Source organism: Choloepus didactylus, chromosome 18 (genome assembly GCF_015220235.1).
Source record: "Choloepus didactylus isolate mChoDid1 chromosome 18, mChoDid1.pri, whole genome shotgun sequence".
Taxonomy (NCBI): domain Eukaryota; kingdom Metazoa; phylum Chordata; class Mammalia; order Pilosa; family Megalonychidae; genus Choloepus; species Choloepus didactylus.
The window spans coordinates 6,135,065-6,152,798 of record NC_051324.1 but is presented as its reverse complement, the minus strand read 5'-3'; the positions used below and the strand labels follow the sequence as shown (position 1 = coordinate 6,152,798).

The 17,734-nt window shown below is 40.8% G+C and overlaps 1 protein-coding gene across 5 annotated transcripts in view; it reads left to right on the top strand.

Annotated features, from left to right (window-relative positions):
• The window catches only part of MYOCD (myocardin), a 100,258-nt gene that overhangs the window by 37,675 nt on the left and 44,849 nt on the right, over positions 1 to 17,734 (top strand). For 2 of the 5 annotated variants that reach the window (XM_037810308.1, XM_037810307.1), the window contains exons 2-4: positions 4,491 to 4,556; positions 14,679 to 14,734; positions 16,149 to 16,224. In XM_037810308.1, coding sequence (XP_037666236.1) covers positions 4,491 to 4,556; positions 14,679 to 14,734; positions 16,149 to 16,224 — 198 coding nt within the window. Of the gene's footprint in view, positions 1 to 4,359; positions 4,557 to 9,793; positions 10,021 to 14,678; positions 14,735 to 16,148; positions 16,225 to 17,734 lie in introns of those variants that run through there. The other 3 variants (XM_037810309.1, XM_037810310.1, XM_037810311.1) reach the window with 3 other exon arrangements.

The following is a 17,734-nucleotide window of genomic DNA, read 5'->3' as shown; positions in this document are numbered from 1 at the left end:
TTTAATTAATTTGTAGTCTCTCTTATTTTTTCTTGATCAGTCTAGCTAAAGGTTTGTCAGTTTTATTGATCTTTTAAATAAAACAACTTTTGACTTTTTAAATTTTTTTCTACTTCTTGTCTGCTTCCTATTTTGAGGATTTCTGCTCTTATCTTTATTATTTTCTTCTTTCTACTTTTCTTTGGGTGAATTTCATTTTTAGCTTCTTAACGTGGAATTGTAGGTCACCAGTCTTAAGCCTTTCTCTTTTTCTAATATAAATATTTAAAACTCTAAATCTCTCTAAGCACTGCATTAGTTGTATCCCATACATTTTAATACAGTGTATTTTCATTATCATTCAGATCAAAATATTTTCTAATTTATCTTGTGGTTTCTTCTTTGACCCCCGAGTCATTCAGAAGTGTATTGCCAAGTGTTTTCCTGAATACTATATTCTTTTGATGTCCAACTAATTTCGGTGTGGTCACAGAATATTCTCTATATCCGTTCAGTCTTTTTCAATGTATCAAAAGTTGTTATATGGTCCACTATAACTTGTGGAATGTACCATATGCACTTGAAAAGAATGTCTATCTGCCATTGTTAGTTGTAATGTCAATTAAATTAAATTAAATTAATTAATTTAATTGATTTAATTGATTTAATTAATTTTCAATGAAATCAAGATACTTGATAGTGTTGTTCAAATCCTGTCTTTGGTGACTTTTTGTTTAGTTCTATAAAATGTTGATATTAGTTCTATCAAATATTTCTACTATGATTTTGAAACTGTATATTTATTCCTTTCATTCTGTCAATTTTTTCCCATGTTTTGAGGCTCTGTTATTAGGGGTAGTGTATCCATTTAAAATTACAATGTCTTCCTGATAAATCCTCTCTTTTATAATTATGAAGTGTTCCTCTCTATGACTGGTAATACTTGATTTGAAATCTATTTTATCTGATATTAATATAGCTTCTCCAGCTTTCTTATGCATGATGTATCTTTTGCCATCACTTTACTGTCAACCAGTTTGAGTCTTTGTATTTAAAGTGTGATTCTTGTAGGCTGCATGTAATTGGATTTCACTGCCTTTTAATCTATTCTGATCATCTCTGCCTTTTACCTTAAGTAGTTAGAGTATTAAAATTTAATTAATTATTGATGTGATTGTATTTAGATCTACCATTTTATTTGTTTTCTGTTTGTCTACTCCAATTTTTGCCCCTATATTCCTCCTTTCCTGCCTCCTTTTGGATTAATTGAATATTTTTGCATTCAATTTAATTTATTGGCTCTTTAGATATACTTCTTTGAATTTTTAATAGTTTTTCTAAGGATTACAGTATACTTCATTAATAATGCACTGTCTATATATTAAATATTGTACCACTGCATGTAAACAGTAGATTTCTCACAACCATAAAGGCCCTTTATCAGTCTCCCTCCCACAGCTATCCTTTATGTTATATGTCATCTGTATTATCTGCCCTAAAAACATTACAAGACAATGTCATAATTTTTCTCTAAACAGTCATATGTATTTTTTTTTAATTTTCAGAGGAAAAATAAAAGTATTCTATAGTTCCCTAGACAATTATCATTTCTGATACTCTTTATTCATTCCTGAATATCCAGATTTCCCTCTGGTATCCTTACCCTCAGCCTGAAGCATTTCTTTAAGCATTTCTTGTAGTGAAGTCTGCTGGAAGCAAATTCTCTTATTTTTCCTTTAATGAAAATATCTTTATTTCACCTTAATTCCTGGAAGACAGTTTCTATATATATATGGAATTCTAGTTGATAGTTTCTTGGGGTTTTGTTTGTCTTCTGCCTTCCATAGTTTCTTATGAGAAGTCTGTTGTCATTCAAATCAATGTTTCTCTTTATATTATGTGTTGCTTTTCCCTGGCTCCTTTCAAGATTTTCTCTTTGTCTTCTGTCTTCAGCCATCAGGTTATTACATATAGAGAGATGTGGTTTTTATGAATTTACCCTGTTTGGGGTTTGCTGAACTTTTTGAATCTTTAAATTTCTGTCTTTCACCAAATTTAGAGAGTTTAGGGCCATTATTTCTTTTTCTGCTCTCCTTCTGAGACTCTAATTACTTGTTGTCACACTCTTTAATTATGTCCCACAGATCCATGAGACTCTGTTTATATTTTTTTCTTCTTTTTTCTCTCTATTCTTCAGCTTGGTTAATTTCTGTTGATCTGTCTTCAAGCTTGTTGACTTTCCTCTGATAACATTTTTCTATTAAGCCCATCCAATAAGCATTTTATTTCATATATTCTACTGTTAAGTTTTAATATTTCCTCTTGGTTTCTTTTTATGTTTTTCTATGTTTTTGTTGAGATATCCTATCTTTGTATTCATTTCAAGCATGTTTTCCTTTACTTCACTGAACATAGTTGAAAATTACTTTAAAGCCCTTATCTGATAATTCACACATCTGGGACACCTCAAAATTTGTGTGTTTGTTGTCTTTGCAATTTAGAATGAGTAACATTTTCCTGGTTCTTTGTGCGTAAAGTAATTTTGGATTGTGTAGTAGACATTGTGAATTTAATATTATGGAGACCCTCAGTTCTGTATAATCCTCTAGTGAATGCTGATTTTGTTTGTTTGTTTTAGCAGACAATGAACCTGGGTAGATTCAAACTTTAATTTCACTTTTGCCTATGTGTATAGAGATTCATACCTCAATTCAATTCTTTAAGGCTTTGCTGTGCTGCCTTGAGTCTCTCCCATGGAAATGTCATCAGAGATCAACCTGAGAGTTGTGGGATTCATACAAAGAGTTAGGGGATCTCTTTATTCAGCTCTCTCCCTTCCATGATTACTCCTCACTCTCTGGTAGCCAGACGTCATTGTTTCAGTACCTTCTCCTGGCTACTCTTGGCAAAAATACATGTGGTTTTTCTCTTGTTTTAGTTACCTGTGCCTTTCCACTTCATGTCTATGCGCCATCCTCAGGGCAAAGCCCCTCAAAATGGGAAACTGACCCTCATACAAGTCACATCTCCAAATTTCAACTCTGCTCTACAATCTGCCTGATTTTATTTATTCTTCAGAATATTCAGGTAGTTGTTTTTCATATTTTGTTCAGAGTTTGTAAGTTTTACTTGTGGTAATGTTGGTCTGGAGGGGCTTAAGCAAGAAAACTTTCATATCATTTTTATATATCCACAAAGTAAAGCAATTCCATCCTCTGTAGTCATCTTAAAATGAGGCTTATGACACTTATTTAATGAAGCACAGTTTGGCAACCAAAATTAATTAAAAACATTGCAAACATTATTGGTTTCTCCCAAAGAAAGCTCAAAAGAGTCCAATTCAAAACCCATCACAATACTTTTTAAAATTGTCTTTCCCCATTTCTCTTTTAGTGTATCTTATGACTGCAATTTCTCTGAGGCCCCACTCTGAAATGATAAATACATTTGAAATTCAGCCCACATACCCTTCCCAGTTTTGTTCCTCTTTCCCCTAATTTCCTCTTCATAAAAGCAGTTCTTGCTCTCTTTTCATTGTATGCTGATTAAACCAATCCTGCTCCTTTGAAAGCTTCTTCTCTTTCTATCATTGCTCTGTGCAACTTAAATCCAAGAACCAAGATGGCAAGCCCAAAATCCCCCTGAGAAAACGGAGATTCCTTGGGGAGAGGCTGAATGTCCAAAGATGGAATATATTGGGGGTGGGGTTGAATGGAAGGAGAAAATTGCAAATCCTACATTCATAATTTATACATGTATTCTTACTATACATATGTGATATATGTAATCTATTGGTGCTATGGATACTAACAAATTTTTATAATATGAAGTCTAGAAAATTTATATTGTAATTTTTCTAAGCAAAGCATAATTCCAAATCCCCTTCTTTGAATTCCCAGATGGAGTCCTGATTCTTTCACTATATTACCATTTATTGGGGACTTCTTGTACTCTGCTAAGCAAATGATGCACATTGTTTTATCAAACTTTATAGCAACATGGCAGGGTAGGCACTGTTCCCATATACATATGAGGAAACTGAGGGTCAGAGGAGGTAAGCAACTTGCCCAGAATTAGACATGTATTAAGGTGGTTGAGACAAGATTTGGACCCAGGTTGGACTCCAAAACCTATGCCGTTTTTTTCATTCTGTCTCCCCTTTCAAAATCTCATGCTGCCACCCAAGCAGAATTTGATGACATTCATCTCCCAAATGGTGTAGTGGGGAGAGAGGGAGCGTGGTGCCATGAAAGTGACATTCACTTCAAAAAGGACACAGATATTCTATTCCCAGCTTGTAACTGATTTGCTGCAAACTTCTGCAACCTCTCAGCTTCTCTGAGCCTTCTTTCTCCATGTCTAAAACAGAAATAAACATCACCTTTGCAATAACTTTAAGAACTGGTCTAGGAAGAAAATGAACAGAGGGATGAAAATATAAATAATTGTAATCGTAACAAATATAAGGGGTAAATAGGCCCAACTCACAAACTAACGCTTCCTTTTTTAAGTTTTACAGTTACGGCTTCAGCAGAGAAGGACCCAGGAACAACTGGCTAATCAAGGCATAATACCACGTGAGTACCAGTGCCCCTTATTTACCGGTATATTACGGTAGGAACTTGTGACTTGGGAGCTGGAAAGCACCTCGGAAGTCATTTAGACTAAGACACCATATTGGTTCCCAAGATCCTCTTAGACTCTGTATCCACAGAAACTCCTTGGATTCTTTGTCCCGATTTCTACTCACCTTCAAAGGGCTTCCCTTTAGCGATGTGGATTGTGCCTAAAATTCCAATGTGTTGGGTTTGGTTTTAAGGTAAAGACAATTCACTATGGATTTCCCCACCCTTCCTCCACCTACTTTTAAAATTGGATATAATCACTATGCTTCCTAAAAGCACCATCACCATAATCCTTTTCTCACCCCCTGGTTTCAGATGTTTTTGGGGGTACTTCAGTCCACTAATAATTGAATATCAAGTGCTTCCTTTCTGGAAGACTGAGTAGCGATACCATTCTAGCATAACTGGTAAAATATTGAACGTCTGGCCATAATCTGGGTCAAAGAGGAAGGATTATCATATCTTTTAGAAAGTTTATATTTAACATCTCACACCAGTTCATGGTTATCTATAGAATTAGGGAAAATTGCCGGATGAACGAAGTCACAGTTTAAGCTCCTTTAACCCATACCTTCTAACTTCCTCCCCAAGAAAATTTAAAAATATAGATCCGTAATGCACTTGCAGAAACCCAGGCCCCTATATCACATTGGCATGACTGTTGATGCAGAGTTTAGTAGGCAACTAGTGGATGTGTGCCCTTGATAAGTTGTCTTGCAATTAGTGATATCAGAGTCCTATGATCCATTGTCTAAAAATCTTAGGTATGGTCTGTGATGCAGATCTAGAGCAGAACAAGAATGTTTTTAGGCCTTTTCTTTTGTAATTCAAAAGTAACTCTTTGTTAATGTCTAAACCCTACCAACAGCCAACTGTAGGTAATCTTATCAAGGAACAACCTTGTTTTTTATTTTTGTAAATCATATTTTTTTATTGTAGAATATAACATATGTACGTAAAAGTGATATCTTTTCAAGTGCAATTTAACAAGTAGTTAGAGAGCAAATTTCAAAGAATATCATAGGTCAGATTTCCAGTTTCAGTTATTTCCTTACTATGAAATATATATAAAAAAAGGTAATATCTTTCAAAGTATGATTTAACAAGTAGATATATAGGAAATTTCCAAAGTTATTATGAGTTATAGTACCATAGTTGCACTTATTTCCTTATTGTGAAATATAAAATATATATACAAAAAGGTGATAGCTTTCAAATTACAATTCAACAAGTAGCTATAGAACAAACTTCAAAGGATGCTATAGGTTACAGTTTCACCATTTTAATTCTTTCCTTCTAATTGTTCCAACACCCTAGCAACTAAGAAAAATAAAATTATATGAAGATTCAGAAATCATAATCCTCTGTCAAATTCCATCTTGTCTGTTGCTACCCCTCCCTGTAGTTCAATCACTTTCCCAATCATCAGGGATGTCCAACCTGCCCGTGCTGAAAAGGGGTGTCAACCTTATGAGCAAAGGGGACACATCTGGTTGATGGAACAACCTTTTTAGAGGTTTGCTAAGGATAAAGGGAACAACTCACCCTGAAATTTAAAGGCTGCTGGGGAAATATTTACAACTGTGATGACACACGGAGGGGGCAAGTTTATGTGTGGCCTGTTTTCTTGTCTTCAACCCTCCTCTGGAGGTACTAAAGACAGAAAGATTAGGTAAATATGATGTCACTCAAAGCTGACTGTACTAGCCTTTCTCTGAAACCTATTGCTAGTGTGCAGAATCGCATTTGTTTAACCGTTATATAGAAGAATTACTCACGAGTATTTTGTAGGCAAATACATATCCATAAGGGTCCTCTCCAAGTGGACCCCAGTCTAGGTCCACGTGGCCTTAAACATCTGTCACCTCACTGGCATCCTTTTCTCCTTAATTCTCTGAAGGCAAATGGAGTAGACAGACTCAAAATCTTTAAGCCAGCCCAAGTTGTCCATGACCAATTTAAAGTTGGACTCATGCACTTATTAAATATTCTGAGCCTGTGTCTTGCAGCTGGCGTTTGGATGATAGATAATACGCTTTCTTTGAGGTTTGTGGGATTAAATCTCTGGGAATCAGTAAAAACACCCAATAAAAATAAAACTTAACCTTTGATACCTTTAAAAACAATGTCTTTTGTGTAAGCTATGAGAATCAAATACCCATCTTTGTACTGGGGCCCAATGGAGATATATTTTGTTCTCAAGGTTTCCAGAATTAAATAGTGTACATATTAAAGAAATATTGCTCAGCAGAAATTGTGCATGCAAAGTCCATTCTATCATTAGGTTATTTCTGGAAAAGAAGCCCTAGCAAATAATGAAATGATATTTTTTAATGAGCAAAATGATAAAAGCTTGATTAGGAGTCATCAGTTGTCCCTAATCTTCGGCCACCACCTCTCAACCAGGCTTCCCAAGGGTGTAGATTCTGCTATAAAAAACTTCAGACTCATGGCAAGGCACACACCCTAGGTCTGTCCTACACGGGGCCTGTTTGGCTTTGCACTTCTCAAAGAGCTAGAACCAAGAGGAATCTCTTTGCTGTCTGAGAGATTGGGGCAGGGAGGTTTAACCTCTTCCACCCAATCACGGATTAAACATGCAATTCAAATCCAGTGCATTATAGCATGTGCTTACTCAGGCAAATGACAGGGAGAAGGAAAGAAAAAGCAAGGGTCTCAGGGCCTCTTCAATTCATGAACTCAACAAACCAGACTGTGTTCAGGGCACTCAACCCAGCACCACAGGCCAGCATCAGTGGACAAGTTACGTCCCCAGAGATTCAACTCTTCAGGGGAACCGGTGGTAAGAAGGCACATAAGTATAATTCTGTGGATTGCATGGTATTCTACAAGAGAGCTTCTTTTTTCTTTCATTCTATTACTTGAGTTCTAAAAATAAGGAAAGAGGAAAGGAGAGAGGAAGAATTGGAAGAAGGAAGAAAAGTTAAGAGTCATTAAAGATCAGTGCCAATTGACAAATATTGGTTTTCAATATGTTTTAATTGTTAAAGAAAACTTACATTGTCCCAAAATTTGTTTAAGAGATCAAAAAAGAGCTGTGTGGCTGAAACAGTGTTGGGGGACTCTGCCCCATTTGCCCGACCTCCCTTTATCCCCCACAGAAGCCCCCCAAGTATCCCCTATAGAGGTCCTGGTTCTCCAGAATAGAGCTTGAAAATTCCTAACCTAGTCCAGTCCCCATGTTCTTTTTTTTGTTCATGAAGCTGAAATTAAGGAGGCCTAAGAGATTTTTTGTAATATCTCAAATCCCACATGGTCCCATTTTCTGTAAATTGAGATTGAGAATTTAAATGCATGCAAAATAAAAGTACTAATGACATCTCACTTCACCTATCAAATCTGAAATAATTCCAATCCTCTCCAAATTTTAAACCTTGCCATAAATGGCCTAAATCCAAAGCTCATAGCCAAGTGAATTGTAAATTGTCCTTATGTTATTTTCATGAGGCAGCACTGTTTTTAGCTGATCAACAGAAATACCTGCCATCTTTTGGCAGAATTAGAGTGTAATTATGTTAGGTTTATATAAAAGTAAATCTCCAGAGCTTGTTCACTGCAAAAATGCACACACACACACACCCATTGTGGCAGAACCTGTATTTCCTGAGCCTGGTTCTTGGCCTCTTTTCTCAAATGTTTGAAGGGATCACTTGACCCTTAGAAGCATTTAAGTTGCTCTCATAAAGCATTTTATGCCTCAACAATTCAGTTGGAATTTGGTACAGTGAAAATATAATCTGTGAAAATTGCAAAGATAAACCAAATTTTTTAATGAAATGGCTTCAGGTTCTACATCACAATCTATGCCTCCTCATGACCAACATTGAATTAAAACATTCCAGTGATTTAGCTGGATAGCAGATTTCATTTCAATTGCACACCAAAGAGAGGATTACCTTATAGAGTCGCCCACCCCCACCCCCACCCCCACCCCCACCTGATTCCCGTGAATTGAATCATGGGAAATTTTCAGTTGACTAGTGAAATAAACCACAATACACTGGCTTTTTTCTTCCCTCCTCCTGGACATGCATCCTGAAGGCTTTTTGGTTACCGCTGAGTAACCAACAGTTCATAGCTACTAGCAAAAATTCTCTTTTATAATTCCCTTAATCAATTCTCCTGAGAATTTACTTTGCCCTTATTTGTGTGCATTTATGGGCTTAGGATTTTTCCCTGCAGCTGTTCTGAATGAATTTAAAGACAACCTCCCTTGACTTTTAATCAGGAAAGGCAGGGTTATGAGCTCAATGCAGAATCCCAAGAACAGCTTGAAACAGTGGAAAAAGGGTTCTTGGGCCTGGAGCCTGTGCCGAGCCAGAGTCTAAGATTGTTTCACATTTACATTACCAGTAATAGAATTCACATTTTCAAAATAGTCATGAAATCCTAGTGAAATAGCCCCTTGAAGTTAACTTAAGTCCAAATGACAGTTTCTAAAAGTAACATTTATCTCCAAAATCCTACCTCTGAATCACCAAGTGGAGATTCCCAATTGCCTTTTTTGTGAAGTCCTACCGCCACCTCCTAGAACTCAAAAGAAACACTTTTCACTCTTCCTTCCTTTCAGGCTCAAGGCTGCAAGAGGCTCAAGTTTCTCCACTCCCTCGTGCCTTAGGACAGAGCCAACCATGGGCCCTTGTACACCTGCGGGGGCTTGTGACACTTGATCATTTCTCACGCACATTTTCTCCCCTACAGTTCTTTTCCTTGGGCATCACTCTCCTGGGTAGAATCTTAAATGACACCACATTATTCCAAACCTCTTCCAAAAGACTTAATTGTAGAAGGATGATCAGCTTTGGGGATTAGACTCAATAAAATGATCATAGAGCAACTCAGTAAATATTCACAAACAATCTGCTGTGAGAAAGACCCTGTGGACACACACAGAGGAGTCAGACCCAATTTCTGTTTCAAAGTGCTTAGACTCTAGAAGGGGCCCCAAATCACTCCCATCAACATTATTGGACATTATTGTCCCTATTAAGCGTGTTGGATAACTTGAGGCCACTATTGGGGGTGGGTATTTGGGAGGATTGAAAGAAATAAATGGCTTTATCCCTCCTTCTCCCCCAGCCATTAAAGTGGGTCGAATGGAGTTGAACCCAGAGGAGTGCTTAGGATTCTTCCTAATTTAGGGTTTCAAAAGACGAGATTATAGAACTAAAATGGATTTTGGGGGACCGGGGCCCAGAGAAGCTATAACTTATCCACAGAGCCTCAGGGAAAGTCTCCGCAGTTCAGAGCAAATTGTCTGGGCAGCTTGGTTCCTTGATCTGATGGATGTAAATGAATTTAAAGGTGCAATGAGCTTTCGATGAATGGTGCTGCCTTTATTTGTTTTGCAGACTAATCCAAGCCACAGCAACCACATACTTACTGCAAAGCCTTGGTAAATCCCTGAATTCTGTGATACTTCTCCTGAGTAGCAAGAAGAAGGACCGGGCATTCCCTGCACCCACAAAACATGCAGCTTCATGATAGTTTTGAGAAGTTGACTGGACGAAGTCTTTCTTCCTTTTCGCAGTGCATTAATTTGACTTGGCTTTTTCCTACAGCACCCCACCACCCACTGTTGGCTGTTTGAGCAGAACACGGCACAAGGGGATTTATCTGTCCGCCTCTTCCCTTCTTTCTAACATCTGAAATGCAGAAATAGGAAAGCGCCCTGGATTGTCATGGCAAGCTCTTTGGGTCAACACCCTCACTTCCTTTCTTCTCCCTCTCTTTCCTTCGATTTTCCAGTTCCTCTTCCTTAGAGACTAGGAAACCGCCAATTACAGGCATACTTTGAATTGGTCTTTGCATCCTTTCCCGAGAAATTTCAAATTATTCACGAATGTTTCATCAAATTCTCCAAGCATGCAAGCCAGGTCTTAAATATCCTAAAGCTACACTGGGAAAGTGTTTTCAGATCTCTAAGACTATCATTTGGGCACTGAATAACAATGTATTACTCACCTAAAGAGAGAACAGCATTTCCGAAGTGCTGTCACTTATACATGGGCTGGATCCCATTTGCTTGGAAAAAAACTACTCATGATCTGATTTGTCTTTAAAAGTGGGACAAAGAGAAAGCAAGCATTATGAGTCCCATGTTATAGGTGGGAAAATGAGAGAACAAGAAGGCTATCAGACTTGCTCAAGGTTATGCCAAAATAAATGGCAAAGCAAGGACAGAACCCAAATTGATGATTCCCAAATTTTGGGTCATCCAGGACTTCTTTAATTATCCTCGTCACTGCCTTAGATCTTGTGTTTGAAATCGTTTTATTGCCCCTCCTCACCAAAACCCTACATACGTTCAGTAATTATTAATCCATATATCTGTTTTTAATGAATTAATGGCATTCAAATTTATCATCCAGTGCTTTTTGATCAGAATAACCATTACTAAACCAAGTTGCTATAATTCCAGGCAGCAGCAATGAAAAATGACAGTTTCAGTAGCCTAAGTGGCATTTTTTCTGGGCAAATATACCCGTTATCTTCAGCTCTCTGAAATGCTCAAAATCAGTCCTGGAAATCCATTTACTACCTTTTCAAACTCCTGGATGCCCAAGGACCCCAGAGCAAGAACCACTGGTTTCTTGTCAACTCCAGAGCTGTCCTTCTCACACTTTACTGTGCCTCCCCTAGAGGATGGGTTGAAACACAGATTGCTGGGCCCCACCCCTGAAGTTCAGATTCAGTAGGTCTGGGTCAGGGCCCAAGAATCAGCATTTCCATCAAGTTCCCCAGTGATGCTGAAGATGCTGGGCCAGGATCCAAGTTTTGAGAACAACGGCTCCAGCTCTTTAATACTGCCCTTGGTCTTTATTCTTAGTCTTATTCTGAGCTCTGACCCCTGCCCTGCCAGGCCGTGGGGGTTCCCACGCAAGGAGTCAGCCTGCAGCAGGGCAGCCCTGCTTCCACTGCCGGAGCCACCCCTAGGCCAGGCACTCTGCCCTGTGCCGCAGAGCCAGCTCCCTCTGCTTGCCTGACTTCTAGGTGGCCCCGCTGCCTAATTTCGCCTTCCTCTGAGACCCTACCAGGGGCTTGGGGTGGGGCTGAGAGCAGGGACTTCAGGAGGCCTGTTCTTATCTCCAGATCTTTTTTCTGAGCTCTAAGTAAGCAAATGTTTACTCACAGAGTTGACCTACATTAGCCAAGCAGTAGGGACAGAAATAGGAACTGAGAACACAAATTCCCCCTGGGAGAAGCGATAAATCTTCCTCTGAGGAGGAGAGGCTTAGATGTGTGGCTGATGGAATTTATACCACATTTTAATATGAAATCAACCTTAATTTTTTAATTTAGAAACCCAAATTCCTTTTCCATCTTAAACGTCAATGTCCTTTAAATACAAAATGTTGCCATTTGATACTCCCAGGGCTGGCACCAAAATGTCCTGGATGTATTTTCCAAAAAGCCAACGGGAGGTGAGGTGGGTGGCATCACGGCTCTCGCCAGCCCTTCAGGAGAGATCGTTAAAACCCACATTCTCTGGAGTCACAGAAGAAGGCGGGTGCCAACCCAGGGCTGGAGCCAGGTGGATTTCAACAGCCGCCATCCAACCAGGGCCCCACCTAAGTCCCCTTCAGGCCTGAGGAGAATGGCGTGTGGTAAAACACGGTGTGTGAACTTCTGTGGCTTCCTTCCCAAGTCCTTGCTGAGTCAGCATAGCTTCTCCCACCCTGCGGAAGGAGGTTCTAGAAGATCTTTGGGCTGTTGGCATCAGAGAACTGGACTCCATGAATCATTTCACGGGGGAGTCATTACACGAAGAAGAGATGGAGTACAGCTCTGCAACGTTAAATTATAGAAAAGGCAGTGTTTCTTAAAACAATGAAAAAGCTTTGCTAAGAAGAATCGAAGAGTCTTGGGGAATCACGAGAACCAGATAAATCTCCCCTGAATCCCAAACCCAGTGAAAACCAATTGGGTTTGGCATGTAAGAGATCTCTCAAGAGAAATTCGCGCTGTTCCCCTAGGGAAAGCCTCTTGAGGAAAAGGGTGTTATTCTTTTCAACCATGTAACAAGGCCAATCTAAGCTCAGTCCCTTTTCCAGAGTGCCACACTACTATATCCTTCCTTCTTAAAGGACCATCAGGACACGGGTCAGAGATACAGACTTATTGGTGCAGATGGTAGACGAGTCACAAGGGCCCTTGGACTCCGAGCAGACTTCCTATGATCTGGTTACATGGGAGCTGGGAGCTGCTTTCCAGAATGCCTGCAATATGAATTGCAACCATGACCAAATTCAGAAAAGGGCAAACCTCCTTCCTGAGGATGACAACCAGAGAAAAATCAAAGACGATGCACAAGCAAAGCAGTCAACTGCCCAACTCTCCAGATTATTAAGGACCTGAGTGGGCAGAAAAGAAAAAAGGGCTGTCCCAGCAGGCAAGTCTTGCATAGAAATCCATTTTTAAGAGTGAAAAGCAGCAAAGAAAGAGAAGCTGGTGTTAGATCAGTGGCAATGGTGATATTTGAGGAACGTATTTGAATTCTTGCTTTCCTCTGAGAAAGGAAGCTACTTCATCTCTGATTAAAGGGAAGGGACCCACACATGGCACAAGCCACCCAGCTGGGAATATTCTACTTCTTCCTCTAGTCAACATTGCTAATGTTGGGGAGACGTAGGGAGATTTATAGAAAGCACATCTTCACCTCCCCAGCAACCTCCTGGAGAGCAGACTTAGGACCTACCAGCCACCAGCACTACAACTGGGTCTGCTTGAAGTCCAGCAAGCCCTTCTGAAAACCTTGCTCAAGTTTAGTACAGTCTTAAGGACCAAATGAGGTTCTCTCTCTCTCAGATACACACACACACACACACACACACACACACACGTGCATGCTCACAAATACATACACACAGTCCCAAATGCCCAAGTGGCCAGAAACCTAATGTTGCTGGTGACCAGGGTTTGGGAGAACGCTTCATTGCCTGCAGCATGGGAGTAGACATCTGCTGGAGAAATATTGGAGCTGTGGTAATTCAGCAACTTGTCCAGGCTTACAGTTCAGCAAATATGATGGCGATTCTGTGATCTCTTTTCCGCCTCATCGCTTACAATGAAAAGTGATTGTTGGTGGCTCCTGGCTGAGATTGTGTCAGGGGATCGGGAAAACCAGGAATACAAATGTAGGCTGTTGCTGAATGATGCTCTACTTCTTTGCTAAGTCAAAAGAGCTTGTGGTGGCCATGACGAGACTCTGGGAGAAGGGTGTGAGGCCCAGTGCAGTGGAAAAGGTAGCGGCTGGTACTGGCTGCTTTGCACTAGCATGATGGGCTGCTGTGTGCCAGGACTGGCCAGGGCCTCTACCTACCAGTTGTCAAAGGTTTGGAATATCACACCTTGAAAGACGGCTAGGGGTGTTAGAGGATCTAGCCCTTAGCCCGAGCTGTTTGACCCTGGGCAGGTCAATCCATTTCTGAGGACCTCAGTTTCCCCATTCTCTAGTGGGTAGGAGTTGCATTTCACTGCCTCCAGTGTCCCTTTCCCGCCCTCAATTGCTGAGTTCTGCGTTGCTCCCTCAGCACTCTTGGTTGCAAGTTCCTCTCCAACTGGCCAGATGTCTTATCCAAAGTACAAATCTCTTCCTACAAATTGGGACCCCACTCCTCCCCATCCTCCCCCCCAAAACAGAGCCATTCCCCCCGGGCTTTTGCATTCAAGGGCAGAGCAAGGTCAAAGAGGGCACTCGTGACCACAGTCTGCTCCCCTCCCTCAAGCTGGAGCCTTGCTAACGTCTCCAGCTTCCCACGGGTCCCTGAATTTCCTTAGGAACTTGGAATGCCTGCCTCCACCACTTCTCTCCCCGCCACATACTCTGTCTCTGCTGCTCCTCCTGTTTTAGACCTAAACTCTGCCTTCTTCTGTATCCCTTGGCTTCTGGGATGCTGGTGTCCTCCGGGCCTTCCCTCCCTAATTGCTTGTTGGCCTAAGGAAGGCACTGCTCCCTTAGTGCGCAGCTCGGCGAGCACACTGGCAAACGCGGCAGGGCCCACCGACGCCCCTAACCAGCTCTCTTCTGGTGTCTCTGTTTTTCTGTTTCAGCCCTGAAAAGTCCAAGTGAGTTCCATGAGCAAAGGAAAAATCTGGATATTGACAAGGTAATTCCTGTGAAGTGCCATTCCTGAACTTAGCAAGGTGTGGGTCTCTGATGTGCAACTTTACCCAAAGCTGTAGAATTTCGACGACAAATTCAACTGAAGTGCCTGTCCCCTGGCCCCACACTGCTGGGATCTTACTGAAAACTGTTGAAATGGGGTCGATTACATTAGCTTTGAAAAGTCCCTAGCCTTCCTGATTTTTAAGGAATCACTGCAAGGTACGCTAGCGGTCAAAAAGACTTTAAAAAGTGAAGCAATATTGGCTTGCAAGCTGCTCTACCTTTCATTACAATCCTTTTCTTAGCAATGATCAGATTTTTAAAAGTCCAATTCGAAAGTAGGGCAGGGTCTGTGGATATGGAATTTATTTGCAGCTACTTAATTATACAATATATTATGCTTATTTCCCTTTGTTTTAGCCTTTGAGGGGAAAAACTGGCATGTATCCTGTACCTTCATAAGTCTCTGCAACCTGAATTTATCAATAATATGAATACTATTGAGCAAACTTCAGCATTTTATTGGGTGAGAAGGAAAGCAAAGGGGATATCCTTCTGCTGGGTTTTCTTTGCCTAAGAATTTGAGCCTTGCAACAGTCTGTGAATGGAGGTGAGGACCAGGGTTCTGGAACTCTTCAAAGTTGCTTGCGAGTGGTTGTGATTTCCATTACTGGAGAGTAACGAAGAACAGCAGACTGTCTTTCAGCAGATCTGGAGAGATCCCCAGACCCTTCTCAGGTGCCAAATAGGAGATCTAATATAGTGGGAGCAAAACCCAGACCTAGAAATCAAGGACCTGGAGGTCTGGCTTGGGCCTTGCCATGATCTACCTAGTGTCTGCAGATAGCTGCCTTAACAAGCAGGTGATAAACTCAGTGAATTATCTGTCTCTGAGTGTCCTTGCAACTCACCGTGAGTTTGAATTGACACTACACTTTTGCATGTCCTAAGAGCGAAGTTAGCTGCAGGAAGGGACAAGGCCTTGTGTTGTCATGTTTTACTCAGTAGATCTAGGCAATGTTTCATCTCTGACTCTAGTTAATTTGGGGACTGTTTTAAAGGTAATGGAACAGAACTGGTTATAATACAAGCAGCTAAGTATTAACACAGTTTTATCAATCTGGTACCTGCCTGACCTGGAGAGCCGTTTTAGTTTGTGGCCCTGACATGGGCAAAGCTTTTTACCTCCTCTTCTTATCTTCCCATCTTGAGATTACTGGAGGGGCTTTTATTAGTGGTCCTTCATACAGCATAGGAGACTGGGGATATTTGCATTTCCCGGATGTCAGGGAAAAGAGTCCTTTTCCCCTTTGAAAGAACTTGAGATTTTTTAAAAGTTAAAACTAGGCATTTCAACTGTACAATATGTTTACTGGGGTTGCTGGCCAAACCTGTCCTGTGTCCGTGTTTTACAGACTGAGCAGCAGCTGAAGCGCAAGGTCAGAAATCGATGCGCAGGCGTTGGCTTGGTTAATATGCACATCCTCCAAGGTGAGGCGGCTCTAAATCAACTGGGGATGCTCGTCGAGTGGGGGGGGGCTTGTTCTCGAGCTCTTTGCCTCTGAACGGTGGCTCAGCCCTCTTTAAAGAGTCTCCCCTGCCATCACAAAGCAGTAGTTTCGGGCAGTCATCTGGTCATCCCAGGCCCTGTGGACAATCCAATTGGGAGGCCATAGAGTGGTTAAGAGACTGTCAGACTTGGGCTGTGTTCCGGTTTGCTAATGCTGCCAGAACGCAAAATACCAGAAATGGATTGGCTTTTATAAAGGGGGTTTATTTAGTTACAAAGTTACAGTCTTAAGGACATAAGGTGTCCAAGGTAAAGCATCAACAATAGGGTACCTTCGCTGGCGAAAGGCCAGTGGCATCCGAAAACCTCTGTTAGCTGGGAAGGCACGTGGCTGGCATCTGCTTGCTTCCAGGTTGCATTTCAAAGTGGTGTTCTCCAAAATGTCTGTGTCAGCTTCCAATGACTGTCTTCAAAACATGTCTCTCAACTGCAGCTAGCAGTGAGTTCCTTCTGTCTTAGCTCTTACAGGGCTCCAGTAAACTAATCAAGGCCCACGCTGAATGGGCGTGGCCGTGCCTCCATGGGAATTATCCAATCAGAGTTATCACCTACAGTTGGGTGGCTCACATCTCCATGGAAACAACCTAATCCAAAGGTTCCAATTTAGTCAACACTAATATGTCTGCCCCCACCAGATTGCATTAAAGAATATGGCTTTTTCTGGGGGACAATATATATACAAACCGGTACAAGTTCCAATCTCAGTTGTGCTAGTTCCTGACTATAAGACCTGGGCAAGCTGCACAATATCTCTGCACTTCTTTGTATGTAAAATAGAGATAATAACCACATGTAAACTGGAGATCATAACCTCTTAGGGTAAATTGTAAAGATTACACGAGGTATTGCATTGTAAGTTGCTATACCTGGTAAATAGTGTCCAATACACATTGTCAATTATTATTCATCTGGATCCTATGCATATGTGTATACATATCAACTTTAGAATGGGATTGAGGCTCCTTCTCTCTGGCATATTCATTAGGTAGCTGCCTGATTCTGCTTTGCTGATGTACATGTTGGTGGGCAGGGAATGACAATCTGGGAAAATTGGTGCTGGATAAAGCACACCAGTTCTCCTTAGGGTGCCACAACTGTGTTTGGGAGTGCGAAATGGGCAAACAGCTAATTGCCCCCATGTTCCAACAGCTGGATGAGGGAGAAGAGACTTATATTCCTGCTCTGTGGGTCAACTTCTCTCTGATGGGAACCTCCTGACCATCTATGCTCACCTCTAAAGAGATCCAAATCTTAACTTGCCAATTCAACTATAAAGCATTTATTCATTGAACAGATAGCACGCTGGATGTCTGCTGGGCACTGGACGCTATGGATACAGTGATAAACTAGGTGTGAGTTCCTGCCTTAAAGGATTCTCACAGTACAGTAGAGGAAGTAGAAAAGAGAAAGAATTTGCAATCCATCAGAATG